The sequence below is a fragment of the Gossypium hirsutum genome, chromosome A03, assembly GCF_007990345.1.
Source record: "Gossypium hirsutum isolate 1008001.06 chromosome A03, Gossypium_hirsutum_v2.1, whole genome shotgun sequence".
Classification (NCBI taxonomy): Eukaryota; Viridiplantae; Streptophyta; class Magnoliopsida; order Malvales; family Malvaceae; genus Gossypium; species Gossypium hirsutum.
In genome coordinates this window covers 49,082,544-49,096,768 of record NC_053426.1, presented here as the reverse complement: position 1 = coordinate 49,096,768, position 14,225 = coordinate 49,082,544, and the positions used below count along the sequence as shown (strand labels likewise).

Sequence of the window (14,225 nt, the reverse complement as noted above, 5' to 3'; positions counted from 1 at the left end):
GTTCAAGATAAAAACCAAATTACTCGAACTCACTCGATTAGTAAAAAATAAGATTTAATTCTCATGCTCCGATCTAAAGTCGATTATTTATGCTTCAAGCTTAAATTCAAAATTAAAATTTTTCAATAATGTGTTGGCTTGTCATTGGAGTCAAATTTTAAAATATTAAACAAATTAAATTTAAATGTTAATTTTTTCCTAATCTAAACAAATATGTCATTTACATCCAAGTTACAATAAAGGTAGATACTCACGAATCAAATCTTTAATGGCCAACATACACAGTTGTCTCCTTTGGTTGCCTTCATATATGTCTCAATATCAGTCTTCTGCTCTTTGAATAGTCTTTGAGTGATTTGGCATTGCTGAAATTGAATCATGGAAAACAGGCTTTGCATGTACCTTCTCTTTTCAACAATGGCGGCCACTCTTTTCGTGCATTGCGGTAAGCTGATTTCTGCTACATTATTGTTTTATTTAAGTTCTCATTTTTACCATGTCAGTAGGGCAAATCCAAAGAGGGATCAAAATAAAATTATAATTTTTTTAGAATTAAATGTAATTATATCATTGCATTAACCTACAATGTTATTATTTTTAAAAAGATTTGTAATATTAATATTTTACCCTTATGACAAGGCCATGCCCCTAGTACTAGAGGTGGGTAAAAGTATTCCATTGTTTTAGTTTTTCACAGTCCAAATGTTGCATGGAGTATATTTAGTTTGCTTCGCCTCTAATGAATATACAAACTCGCATCATGTAATTATGTCTTCCTCAGTAAACGAATATTTCTATTTTGTTGTATAAATGTGAGACATTAAGTAGTCATGCCATGTTTATGCTCTAGTATTGGTATTATAAGCTTAGTTGTTTTAAACCCCAACATTTGCAATCTTTTCATTTATTCAGGGTGATATATATTCTTGGGGAAGGGCAAAAATGTTTTGGGATGATTAAATGTAAATCTAACAGTTGTTTATTGGGCAGACGCAAGAAAATCAATGGAACATATCAAAGGTCCAAAACATCAAAGGAATTCAATCATAAAGCACACAAAGAACTTAGAGCTAATGAGTAAACTTATGAGTTTAGTGATTGAACAACCCACTGATACGTTAAATACTCAACCTTATGGAGTAAGCTCAACATTTTCTTTGCCACCATTTGATTCTTTGCCCCCTGAAAATTCACATCCTTACTGTGTTAACCCTCCAAATACCCCTCAACCTCCAATTGGAACCTCACCTTCCCCACCCTCTCCCTTTTACAACTTTCCTCCTCTTGGCCCACCACCAAGCCCACCCGGAATAGTTCCAAACCCGCCGATTATATTTCCAGGCCCACCCGGAATAGTCCCGAACCCACCTAGTATTTTTCCAAGCCCTCCACAAGCAATACCAACACCAGCAGGTTACATACCAAGCCCATCGGGGCCAGTATTGAGCCCGCCCTATTACGAGCTGACCCCACCATATAATGTTCCATCACCGTTTGGGTTTAATCCAAGCCCACCAGAGTTTCTACCGCCAATTGTATACCCACCCCCAACGGTTCTACCACCTCCCAATAGGGCTCCAACCACAGCATTATGGTGTGTGGCTAAGCCATCAGTGCCTGGCCCAATCATGCAAGAGGCAATGAACTATGCGTGTGCATCCGGGGCGGATTGTGATTCAATTCAACCTAGTGGTCCATGTTTTCAGCCTGACACCATCTTTGCACATACTTCCTATGCTTTTAATAGCTATTGGCAGAAAACCAAGATTGCTGGTGGCACGTGTGAGTTTGGTGGCACAGCCATGCTTGTCACAGTTGATCCAAGTGAGTTTCTCCATTAGATCCATCCATGGAAACTGACCGGTTTGGTTTAGGCCGCCTTTAAATACGGTTTATTAAGCTCCGGACTTGGCCTAGTCATAAGATATAATTAGAGTTGATCTAAGTGAAACTTTCAATTAGATTTTCCCATAAAAACTATCTGACTCGATTCAGACTGCCTTTGAGTAAGATTTTCAGGAGAAGGCAGGGCCCTAGCTTACCTTGATTTGGTAAAATTTATTCTTTTGGTCCCCAAAACTGAAAAGTTTTGGCTCCAAAAATTTACAATTCAATCTGACACTACTAAAAACTCAAATCTGATGCTCTGAGAGAGTTTTGTCAAAGCCAAGACCCGGTGAAAAGTTTCTATTGTTATAAAGTGGGTTATTAATTTGTGTTAAAACTTTCGTGTGAAAACAGGTTATGACGGTTGCCATTTCGAGTACCAATATTGATTGGTGAAGATAGAAGAATGATCTCCTTTCTCCAATAAACAATGAAATTTTACCATGAACAAAACTTCCCAACATAAATTTTGTAATTATAAAAGTTACATAGTTAAGATTCTGTGAGGCCGTTGATTTAGGGTTTTTTCTATTTTCCTTTCTTAGGCTTATAACTGAAAATTGTACTGTGTAAATTGGATCCCACTTCTCCCTTCATGAGAACTGTAAATTGTATTGCTAACTCCTGAAATTTGCATGAGAGATCAATAAAATGGGAGAGCATGAAAATGTTTTCATTGACTTCATTAAAACTATGCTGTTAAATGAATCAAACGATGTTATTTCATTACAAATAAAAAATTCAATAAATGGACATTATCTAAATCACAGTATAAAATATGTGTAATCTTCCTTTCTTTTCCGACGCATATTCAGTACAAAACTACAAAAACATATGATCATATTGAACAGACAATGTAACTAAAACCGTAACATAGTCCAATAATAACTCTTCATTACTAAAGAACTCAAATGATGCTAATCCAAATTTTTCAGTGCGCTGATAAGGTACAAAGGTAAAAATACGTTGGTCGCGGCCACTATTTTTAACAAATACAACATAAAATACACAGAAGATAGATGAGCCTTTTATTGTGAATAATGATCAAACCAAATATAACCCTTACCAATTAAATATTACCTGTTCTCTCAAATATCTATGATCATAAGAAATGTTGCTTCTATATCACCAGGGCTGCAAGTTTCCTTGATATGTTGTCTACAGATTTGTCTTCGGTTTCCCCCTACAGGTAATACGCCGTGAAACAGATCGCATGGTCACAAACTCCTCGGCAGCGGAAGGATGTATGCCGACCTGAGGAAAAGAGTTAAAAAACTTGCTCAATAAATGAAAATTCCCATTAATAAACTCACTCAATCTTGACTACGATCAATGCATTAAAATAATTTTATTAGTGCATAATAATTTTTTTTTTAAACATTTCTTTAGAGCCTAACAAATACAAGCAAATTTTCACTCAAACAATTTTTTACCTTTTCGTTGAAACTCTTTCTCAAAATAAGCGCTTTCTTTTTACATAAACAAATTGAACGTCATCTTTAATTTGGCGATGAACACGACACACTTGACACATTAACTTCAAAAATTCTATGTAAATATGAATTGTTGTCTCTGTTTCGTGTTTTCTCATTTATAAGTTATCCACGTATTTTTTATTAAAAGAAAATATTAATATAAAAATATAAGAATTAAGCATAAAATTCTTTATAAAGTAATGAATCATCTAATCATTTTATTGATAATTAAAATTACTTAATATCTTTTTCCCTTAGCCCCAATTCTATTATTTTATATGGGTTTATTGTATAAGAAATTTCACAAACGGGATAAGCTCGGATGGCCAGGGTCAGATAATCCTTAAAGAAATAAAAAAAAAAACGATGTTCCAAAATCTTGTCCTCCATAAATAAGCAAACTAATTATATTGGAAAAACTACAGTGTGCAGCCAAAGATTATAACATCTACCCATGCACTTACAGGCATCCGTTCAGCAAAATAATGATCATAACGAGAAGTACGTCAAATCTTTGCTCATGCAAACACATAATTGACAATCTACGGGTTAACTATTTGCTATTCATTGCCTCTAGCTAAAAAATTACTCTGCCTAAAGAAACAGCTTCACCTAATTGGTTTGAGATAGCAAATGCAGCTTGATGTTAAATCAATCTAAAGTATAGTATTAGAGAGCATAAGTCACACCAGAAAACTAGTTTTGAAGACAAGTTCAACTTACTGTGCTGTCGAATTGCGCTTTAGTCGCTCCACACTGCAGTGCAACAGCGATACCCTAAAATGAAAAACCAAAAAGAAAACATTAGAGCTATGATTATTTGGTCTATAATATGCAATGTGGTTCACCTCATTCTTGAATGCAGCCTATTGCAAGAGAAAACAATGAGTAAGGCCATCAGGCATATAACTTTGCTGTGTAGTTCACCTACCTTATGCAACCTATGCAAGGCAAAACCATACACAACATTGGGCACAACTAATCGTTGCCATTTGCATGATATTTTGAAAAATAATAGCAATTACATTGACTCTTCTTCTTTTTTCTTTTCTTTTCTTTTTTTGTTTTTTGATTATCCACATCCAACACAAATATAGATATACGAGGATATGACCCTCTAAATGGAAGAAAATTTTTTAAATAAAAAAAGAATCATACTCATTTGAACAAAAAACTCGTATATGCCACTCACATCTAAGTAACACTAATATGATCAAGCAATAAGTGAAGCATAAGGTGGTGCATCTACATTCTACTAGAAGGCGCAAGGTCTCTAGGAAGTCCATGGTGACATAGAAATCATCCTCTTTTGGCATCAGAGTTTTCAATATTCTCTAGTACTTGAATTTTCGATCAAGGAAAAAAGGCAATGTAATAAAATGTTGATCGTAAAACAATGTACTATCTCAATCCAATTAAATTTTCTTAGGACTATGTAGAATTTACCCTATTCACTTGCAAAATCAGACCACATTACCAACTAAATTCATATTGTTTACCATAATCTTTATTTAAATTACCAAGGCATTAGTATTTATACGGACAAATGGAGACACATATGTACTCCAAAAGAACCAACAAACAAAGTACCTGCATAATTTCAGGTGCATCTGGACCACACATAGATGCACCGAGTACTTTATCAGTCTCTGCATCAACGACTAACTTCATAACCGTCTTTTCTTGCCGTCTAGAAGCAGAAGAGCAGAAATTTATGGATTGCAAAGAACAAAAAGTACTAATAGTACATACAAGAATTGAACAATATTGAAAAATATTGTTGATATTTTTCAAAAGGAAACACTAGCCTCCTTAGTGTCAAAAAACATTATATGCATTATATTAGGAAAAATAGAAGATTTGAAACCCAAATATGACTATACAAAGAATATAAAATTGCATCCCAAAGCCACATTGTACAAGCTTCTCAATTTACTACCTTAAACTTCTGTCAGTATGAGACTTTGATCCTAGAAATTAAAGAGAGGGGGGGCAACCAAAAAACAACAAAACAAACTTGCTTAAAAAATGAGGTCTCCAAGTGTAAAACCAATTCCTGAGAACACAATCTAGTAAAAGATGCAAATGAAGCCATATGTTATACAACTTAATTGATAGATGAAACTGTCAGAAAAAAGGAAAGGCAGGAGGGGCTAACACAAAGATGGTTGCATATTTTTATATAGGTTCTTATTAACGGGCACCTTTAGCTATTGGTTAAGGATTTTTTAATTGCTATTTTAGGGAAAATATTACTTTTAATGAGCTACTCTTACTGAATTCAAGAAGAAGCAATATACTAGTTACACTTTTCTTTTTACAAGTACAATGAAATCAATGCCACTATGTACTGGTTGACATTTTCTTTTTTTATTTATTTATTTTTCTGTGCAAAAACATCTCAAAGTCATCATCATACCCAGATACAGTGTTCTTCATCGGATTGAAGGTTGATGTGAAAACCAGAACATCACCATTTGCTTGCTCAATTGCCTGCTCTTCACTGAGACCAACAACAGAAAGTGGAGGGATGCTGCAAAATAACAAATGGGAATAGCAATTAATTTACTGAAAGGAAAAATGGAAAGTAAAAAGATAAATGGACACTAGCCATAAGAAAAGATAATAAGTGCATAGGTCCAACAGTAAATGTGGTACTGGTACTAAACAAAAAATTTGAACAGCACTCCGAGTAAGGAAAAAAAACCCAATAACTAGAACAACTCTAAATCATACGGTCCTCAGAAGAAAGAAATTTAAACATGATTTTTTTTACTGATATACGATAGATTAAATTAAATTATCCATACACCAACCAAACCACCACCAGAGGCATGATGTAAAGAGAGATCTCATTACCTAAAAACAGCACAAGGTACATGGCTGTAGTCTGGTTTGCTAGGTTCCTTACCAAAAACAGTTTTCTGCAAGCATTTCCCCAGAAAACAAGAAGAGAAGGGAAGAAACATGTCATTGCATTAAAAAAAAGTTTAATATATGTGATTGCTCAAGTAATCATATGTGATTGCTTAAGTGGGGGCAAAATAGCATGCTTGATACAGGTAAAATATAAGAGCTTCGGACAGAACACTTGCCGCAAAGCAGGTTCCTTCCATTAAGGCCACAGGAGTCAGGTTCATCCGATTTGTAACATCACCAACAGCCCATACACTGGGAATGCTAGTACGTGAGTACTCATCCACCTGCAAGATGAAGATAGATTGACAGTAGTGTAATAAAAATTCAACTGGGTCATGCCACTGTTATTTTCATGCAATATAGGAGAACATATACAATGTAATTAACATAATTATGTAAACTAAATATCCAATAAACCATTCAGAACGAAAATTGGAAAATAAGTTATCTGTATATATAGATCAAAGATGTGGACAAAATGAACAAGATGCACAAATAAAACGAAATGCAGCACAAACAATGTCACTTAGAGAAGGCCATTTTAGCTTTACATGATATAAGCTCCGAAGCTATGCATAGTTCTTTCTACAGGCATGCCTTCTTCTTAAACACCATCAGCCTATCAGGGAGTAAAATTCCATACTTCCTTGGTACAAGTCAAAATAATTATCCAAAAGAAGCAGGGAATAAAGAAACACAGCATCAGATTTGTGGCATTAAAATCATACGCATGCAAGTTGACATTATTCAGATGCCAACTTATTTCAAGAGAATAATTTACTAATATTTGATAAGAAACAAGAATAAGAGACAGCTTAACAAGAAACCTTCACAGCTCCAGTGTTATCAAGTTCCACACCTACAGCTTCCAGATTCAACCTCTTCGAGTTTGGTAACCTGCCTGTAATAAACAGGAGAGAAAATCAACATCCAACTGACAACAAAGTCAAAATATCTCCCAAAAGAAGTATATTCTCAATGATATTAGCATGCCATCAGTACACCAAGTTTGTGAAACATATGAAAGTTCAAATGCAGAAGATTCAGATATTAAAAGACATAGAACAATATTACCAGGACCTTCAAAAGCATGAATAAGTACTTATATAGAACTGCACCAATTAGTAGCGAGTAATTCAAAATTTCACTAACAAATCAAAAAGAAATACAAAAGTAAGTAAGGTTCAAAGTACCAATTTCGATGCATTTACTTTTCAAATTTTTCAAAGAGTAACGATTAAGACAAATATGAGAACTACTATATTTTGCATATTTAACATTGCATGCAAGTTTGATCATCAAGATAAAGGCAATGTTAAATGACCATAAAATAAGCGTTTATCACGGATATACACGAGCGAGCGAGAGAGAAAGAGCTGATGACAATTTTATGAAAAATTGAATAAATGAAGCAAGCAGGAAGACATTCAGTCTCTATACATTTAGAACTGATAGTAACCCAAAAAGGGTGAGAAGCAGAATGTTATTACAAATGGGCACCTGTGAACTAAACAGTGCAATGGTCATTGCCATTCATCCAAGAAATAGAAAAGGCAGGTCTTTCAGACATCAATATAGAATTCTACAAGATATTGAGAGAAAAATAAAATGGAATAAACTAAACAAGGATATGGAAGTAAGAAAAAAATTTATCAGGGTCTAGAAAGGGATTGCAACCACCTGTGGCAAAGAGTACAACATCTGCTATCAACTCTTCACCATGATCTGTAGTAACTTTTATGCCATTATCTGTTTTAATCAACTGAATTCACAGTTAAAAGAAAATAGATTAGTATAAACTAACAAATATTGATGGAATATAAAAGAAAAACTGAATAAAATTAACAACTGAGCACCTCAGTCAAATTCGTCTGTGGATGCAAATTAATTCCCCTTCGTTCCAGATTTCTTGCAACCACTGCCCTCATTTCATCATCAAACCCTCTGCAGGATAGACATATATCTTACCACTTCTAATCTTGGTCCCCACCCTCAGTTATAAACCTAAAGCCCATCTCTTCCCGTTTCATAACAGTCTTGGCAATTTTCTTATGAATATATTTAAATCATTTTAAAGAACTACCAAATTCCTAAAACAGATTGGAACACTTCTAACTTCCAAATGAAATGCCAGTGAGAACATCAGAGGTACACATAAAGTATGAAGCAGACATTTCTAAACAGTTTTAAGAGGACAGATCTAAAACAATTATAATCACCATAGGACTTGTAAAAAACATCAAATAAAATTAACTTAGATAAGATCAGGGAGTTCTTATGAAATACTACAAAAATCTGACAGTAATGGATAAAATCAGACTGAATAAGAACCTCAAAGGAAGCTCCTTTCTGAAAAAGAGGTCGACATTAGCGCCCAACCCTCTCCATATTGATGCAAACTCAACAGCAATGTACCTGGATGAGTACAAATCATCTTCAGGTGTTAGCAAACTGAGCAGATGAAAAGAATGAACATGCAAATAGGACATCTATCATACCCTCCTCCAAGTACAACAGCATGCTTAGGCAAGTCCTCCAAACTCAATGCTTCATCAGAAGTTATGCCCAACTCCTAAAACATAAATCAGGGAGAATTAAGAAACAAGAAATGGGAGCGTTAGCAGTGGTGTTTTAGAAACATATCAAATCTTGTAACCATTTGCACTTTGTCCATATTCTAAGTTTGGTCATATTCTAATACTAGTTACAAACAAAAAACAATCAAGCACACGAAGCCAGCAAGAAAAAGTAAAAGGTTAGCCCAAAGTTTATCCAATATCCCTGTAACAATAGAATGATTGTGAAAACAAGAAGCTAAAGTTCATGAATAATTATATGAAATCTCTTTTTTAGCTCACTTTAAAAGAAAAAGTCAATAGGTAATGAACCACACCTGCATACCTGCAACCACATGCCATCCATATTACATATAAACAAAATTGGTGATTTTGATAGAAGAAGCAAAAGATCATAATTAGGTCACATTCACACTACTATTCTAAATCATGCTACCTCTAAAGCTACATAATTCACTCCATAAGTTTGAATATTGCCTCTATACCATATGCAGCAACCAAATTAACATCAAGGTAATTTGAGTCAAGTAAAAGGTATAGCTTAAAAGCAATTAAAATAAAATTTCATTCCGAATCACTGGTATGGCAGTTATAAGTATTTGGTGCAACAAATGAGAAGCTAATGCCATCATAAAGCAACATAGTATTTATAAAATACCAAATTCAGTGCATTGCATAAACTTTTTGATCATTCTAGAAGGGAATCAATGTATATACCTGCCCAGGAATAGGAGGTCGGTGTGCCCTGCTGCCAGTTGCAATAAGTATATGCTTTGCTGAATAGGACAATTTGGTGCCATCCAGTTGTGTCACCTCAACTTCATTTGGACCTACAATCTTTCCCTCCCCTTCAAACAATTTAACACCAGCATTTGATAATAACCGCTTGTAAATTCCATTTAATCTGATTATTTCATCAGTCTACAAGTTCAAGAGGTAAAAAATAAAATAAAATTTCTGAAAATTTAAAATATATAACTAAATAAAAATAAAAGGGTACTGAAGGATGCTATAGTAAACCTTTTTATGTAGAAGCTTCTTCCAATTAAAATCAAGTTTCTCATTCAACTCCCAACCATAATTCCGAGCATCCTACAAAAAAACAATACAGTTATTAAGCATTAGCAATTGGTTAACTAAACATCTCAGATTACTTCATGCCAAAGACAACAGAATACATGCTTAAAATAGAATCTAACAGAAAAGAAGAGAAGAAAAAGAAAGGGGAAGAGGGGAATAACTGAATTAGAAAATTCGAAAAATAATAATAACAATTTTTGGATAATGAATATAAACAACAGTCCATATCAAATGTATAGTCATCTCTGTCAACCACATCTTTATTGATTTAAAGGAAAAAAGAAAAAGGAAAAAGGAAAAAATTAGAGCAATAACAGGATGGAGAACTATCAAACATTTCAAATAGAAGGCTAAACCAGAATAGAATTCTCAAGCACGCTTGGATATCATTCCTATGGGAGAGGTTATTGCCTGAAGGTTTGCATGATGAATACAAACGGTCTATATGAAATCGATTGTCATTACCTGGATTTCAGACATGGGTAAAGATCCAAGTGAAGTACTCGTCAAGTCTCAAAATTTTAGACACAGGAACACTATCCAAATTTTGGACACAAGTACTCAGAGACCTTAAAAAATTGGACCAAATTTGATAATGACATTCTAGTATGTATTTTCTATAATCCAACTTTCCCAAGGACCAAATTTGAATTATCACAAATCTTTGAAAAGTGTGTATATAGAGGCTGAATAGCAAAGCACACGAAAAGGGTTTCATTGGATTTTCTTTTTCCTTTAAAATTTATGAAAATAAAGTAAAAAAGATAAATATCCTTTTCATTTTCTAACCCTAAGCCGACCCTTCTCAATTTCTTTTCCTAAGATGCCGCCATGCTCTCTTTCTCTCCCCAGAACTTCCATTTTCTTTTTTATCAAAACTTCATCTTTTTTTTTAATTGATTATAGCCGCTTCTTCAAGGGTTTATTTTGTTCTTTCTCTCCCCAAAGCTTTCTGATGAGTGCCACCACCCTGTACCCTTCTTCTTTCTTTTTCCTTTCCTTCTTGGTTTTTTCTTCTTTCCTTTTTTCCATTTTCTTCTCTTCTCAGTTCTCACCCACCGCCGTGTCCACCAATTTTCGCTGGATCTGATCTGTGTTGGATCGTGTCAACACAGGTACGGCACCCCAAACTGCCAAGCCTGGGTAACAAAGGATAGAAGGCTAAACTAGAATAGAATCCTCAAGCGGGCATGGATATCATTCCTAATGGAGAGGTTATTTATAGCCTGAAACAAACCTACTTTGCTACCTATTTCCCTCAAAATAGAGCCAAATCTGAAGGTATATGAAAATTCTAATGACTTTGGAATGGCAATGGGCAAATAGCTATATGTGCCCCAACAGTGCAACCATGGCATAAGAAGGTAGTAAACACTTATTGAATAGACTGATACTATAGAAAGATCCTCCTATTCTTGAATCTTGTACAAATTTATAAGCCAACATCTTGTCAAGATTGTACCAAAGCACATAAGAAATTTTCTATAAATTATCATTAAGTTAGAGATTTTCCATCTAATATGATTCTAATTGAAATGACAGTCTCACCTCAAGTTCACTTCCAAATGCCGCTCCATAGACCAAAATCTTTTTGGGAACACAACCACGAATAACACACCTATGAAACAAAATGTGAGACAAAAACGACAAGCAAACATAGCAAAGATGAAGCAAAACTATCTAAATTATCAAAATAATCAACTTACGTCCCACCAACTCCTCCAATGACTTCTGAACTGATTGGATGAAATGGGAGCTCACAAATCCCAACCTACATGAAATTTGATTTAATTAATAAACATACAGACAGATAACATTTGAATTCTTAAGCCAAAAAGTATATATATTCGAAAAGAAAAATAAAACATAATAGCAATAAAAAAAGTCAAACTAAATTCAAGAAAACAATGTGAAAAAGCGCAAAAAGCCAATGACCAACACTTCACCACAGCAAAAATGAAAATGCTCCAATGGTTTTGCGATCAAATTTAATAGTAAAGATCTTAATGTAACAGAAAATAGCAATCTTTTTTTTTTTTTTAAATATCAGTACCATATTTTGGCAAACACAAAGTAAAAAATTTTAGGTCTAATTAACCCATCCCATTAAAAGATTTCCATTAAGCTGAACAACTACTACAGCACCAGCAAAATACAATAACATAGAATGAAGCAATTAAACACAGGTAATGATGGTAACTCACTTCTTTCTTTTTTTTTCTTCGCATTTTATTATATATTTTTTACTTCAAACTTCAGTATACGCTTAACATCAATTCAATTTATCACCGAACCCAAAACACAAGCTCCTTCAAATGCTATACTCTTCACCGTCGCTAATTTAAGGAATATATTAACCCAATTCGCGAAAAAACATCCCATTTAGAATCAATTAACATATTTAATACATGAAAATAAGTACTTATCAAGCTAAAAGATTTTGAGAAATTGATATCACTTTGAACAAATTCGATTTGATTAAAGTAAGAGAAGCTAGAAATTTGAGAAACCTTAGCTCCGTAGTTAGCGGAGAATCTGGCAGCACGAACGCCACCGCTCCCGGCACCGATAACAAACAAGTCGAAATCATAATGAGCCTCCTCTTGATTCGTTTGGTTCATTTCCTCATCAACTAACATCTTCCTCGCCATGATTCACTTCGAAATGGAAACACTGTATCCACCAATCAAATAATAACAAAGTCATAAAAGTGCCAAACAGTGATCGGAAAGTCGCCATGTAATAACATTGAAATGAAAAAGGAAAACATTGATTTTCGAAGTGAAAGGTTACCTAAGGAGTGGTGATGGAGATTGGAGGAAAAGAAAAGTTGATTCTTTAGGGTTTTAGGAGTGAAGAATAATTTAAAAAGAAAAATTAAATCATAGTTCTTTTCTTTTTTTCATAAATATAATTAAAGTCTAATTATGCAATCAGTCCCTATATTCTTCATATTTTTGAAATTTAATCCTTCTGCTTATAGTTTTAAAATTTTAATCCATCTACTCATTGGTTTAAAAATTAAAATTTAATTGAGAACACTTTTAATATACATCTTCTAAATATAAATATGTGTTATCAACTAAAATTTTATTTTTAAGTCAGATCTTTAAATATTAAAATACAAAACATTCAAATTTAATAAAATTAAGATAAATAGAATAATTAAATTCTTAAAAAATAATATGAAGAAGATTAAATTTTAAAAGTTGAAAGAGTATAAGGATGGAGGCATAATTAAATCTTTAAAAAATACTTGAGAGAAAAAGAGAGGAGAATGTTTTTTTTTTTTAAAGATAGAGAAAGGAGAAATATGTAAAAAAAAAAGGAAAAAAGAGACGGTTTTTTTTTTAGCTGAAGTGATATAAAGATGGTCGGGTTATGAATAGACCCGTTAAAATACTTCTGTTATTTTTTGGATTATTATTTTCACTTTATTGAGTTGCGATTAACTTAATTATGAAATTATAAAAACATTTTTTTAAAATTTTATTTTATACAATGTTGACTTAGTTTACAAATTACACTTTAAATTATATAATTTTTCTCAATTTGGTAGTTTAACTTTTTTTACTTAAACTTTTCTTAAATTGCAGGCTTAGTTATGAGAGACTTTCACCTAAAAACAACGTTCTTTAAAAACACGAATAGAAAGATTAATCTATGAAAAGATTAAAATTTGAAATACTCCTACACTACTGAGTATAATAACATGATTCATTGGTATAAAAATATTTCTAATACATATGTAAAATATAAATTAAACTTATAATAGAAGGTATTTTTTTCTTATAAATTATGTTATAAAGCAAAATGGAATAAATAAGCAAGTTTTGGTTGAAATTTTTAATTCGATAAATGGAGATCTCTTAGTGTGAGTGAGCTCTTTTGATATCTTTGCTAAAAATGGAGAGATTGAGAAGTAACAGCAAATGTTTGAAATGAGGATGATTGTTGCTTTATGCTTTACAAAAAGATTGGTAGAAAGTATCACATTATAACGGAGGCAGTTGCAGACGAAATCGTGGGTGTAGTTAAGGTCGCATCCCAGGACAACCTTTCAAACCCATTTACCAAGACTCTACTAGTTAGGAGTTTTGAGAAATACGTAGAGAGTATGAGAATGTGAAAAATGACTCATCTACTTCACTAGGGCAAGTAGGTGATTGTTGGATCTGGTGCCCTAAGTGTAGTATATTTGTTTGTAAACATGTAATTTTTTCAAACAAATTGGTTAAATAAAATAATTCATGGATTACATTAATACTCTTTGTATAATGTCTTCATA

At 33.2% G+C, this 14,225-nt stretch overlaps 2 protein-coding genes across 2 annotated transcripts; one reads left to right on the top strand and one right to left on the bottom strand.

The window, feature by feature from the left end:
• Window positions 1-302: 302 nt before the first annotated feature.
• On the top strand, window positions 303-2,892 carry LOC107887196 (leucine-rich repeat extensin-like protein 3). The gene is made up of 3 exons (XM_016811364.2): window positions 303-445; window positions 991-1,824; window positions 2,242-2,892. The coding sequence occupies exons 1-3, from the start codon at window positions 379-381 to the stop codon at window positions 2,274-2,276; spliced, it is 936 nt and encodes a 311-aa protein (XP_016666853.1). The 5' UTR covers window positions 303-378; the 3' UTR covers window positions 2,277-2,892.
• LOC107887195 (glutathione reductase, chloroplastic) lies at window positions 2,762-12,832 on the bottom strand. Its single transcript, XM_016811363.2, has 17 exons — window positions 12,731-12,832; window positions 12,448-12,610; window positions 11,644-11,708; window positions 11,486-11,555; window positions 9,878-9,949; window positions 9,575-9,778; window positions 8,780-8,853; window positions 8,613-8,696; window positions 8,138-8,225; window positions 7,962-8,043; window positions 7,109-7,182; window positions 6,458-6,565; window positions 6,222-6,286; window positions 5,782-5,895; window positions 4,953-5,052; window positions 4,086-4,139; window positions 2,762-3,141 (listed from the first exon to the last, which is right to left on the bottom strand). The coding sequence occupies exons 2-17, from the start codon at window positions 12,586-12,588 to the stop codon at window positions 3,046-3,048; spliced, it is 1,491 nt and encodes a 496-aa protein (XP_016666852.1). The 5' UTR covers window positions 12,589-12,610; window positions 12,731-12,832; the 3' UTR covers window positions 2,762-3,045.
• Between the last annotated feature and the right edge of the window lie 1,393 nt (window positions 12,833-14,225).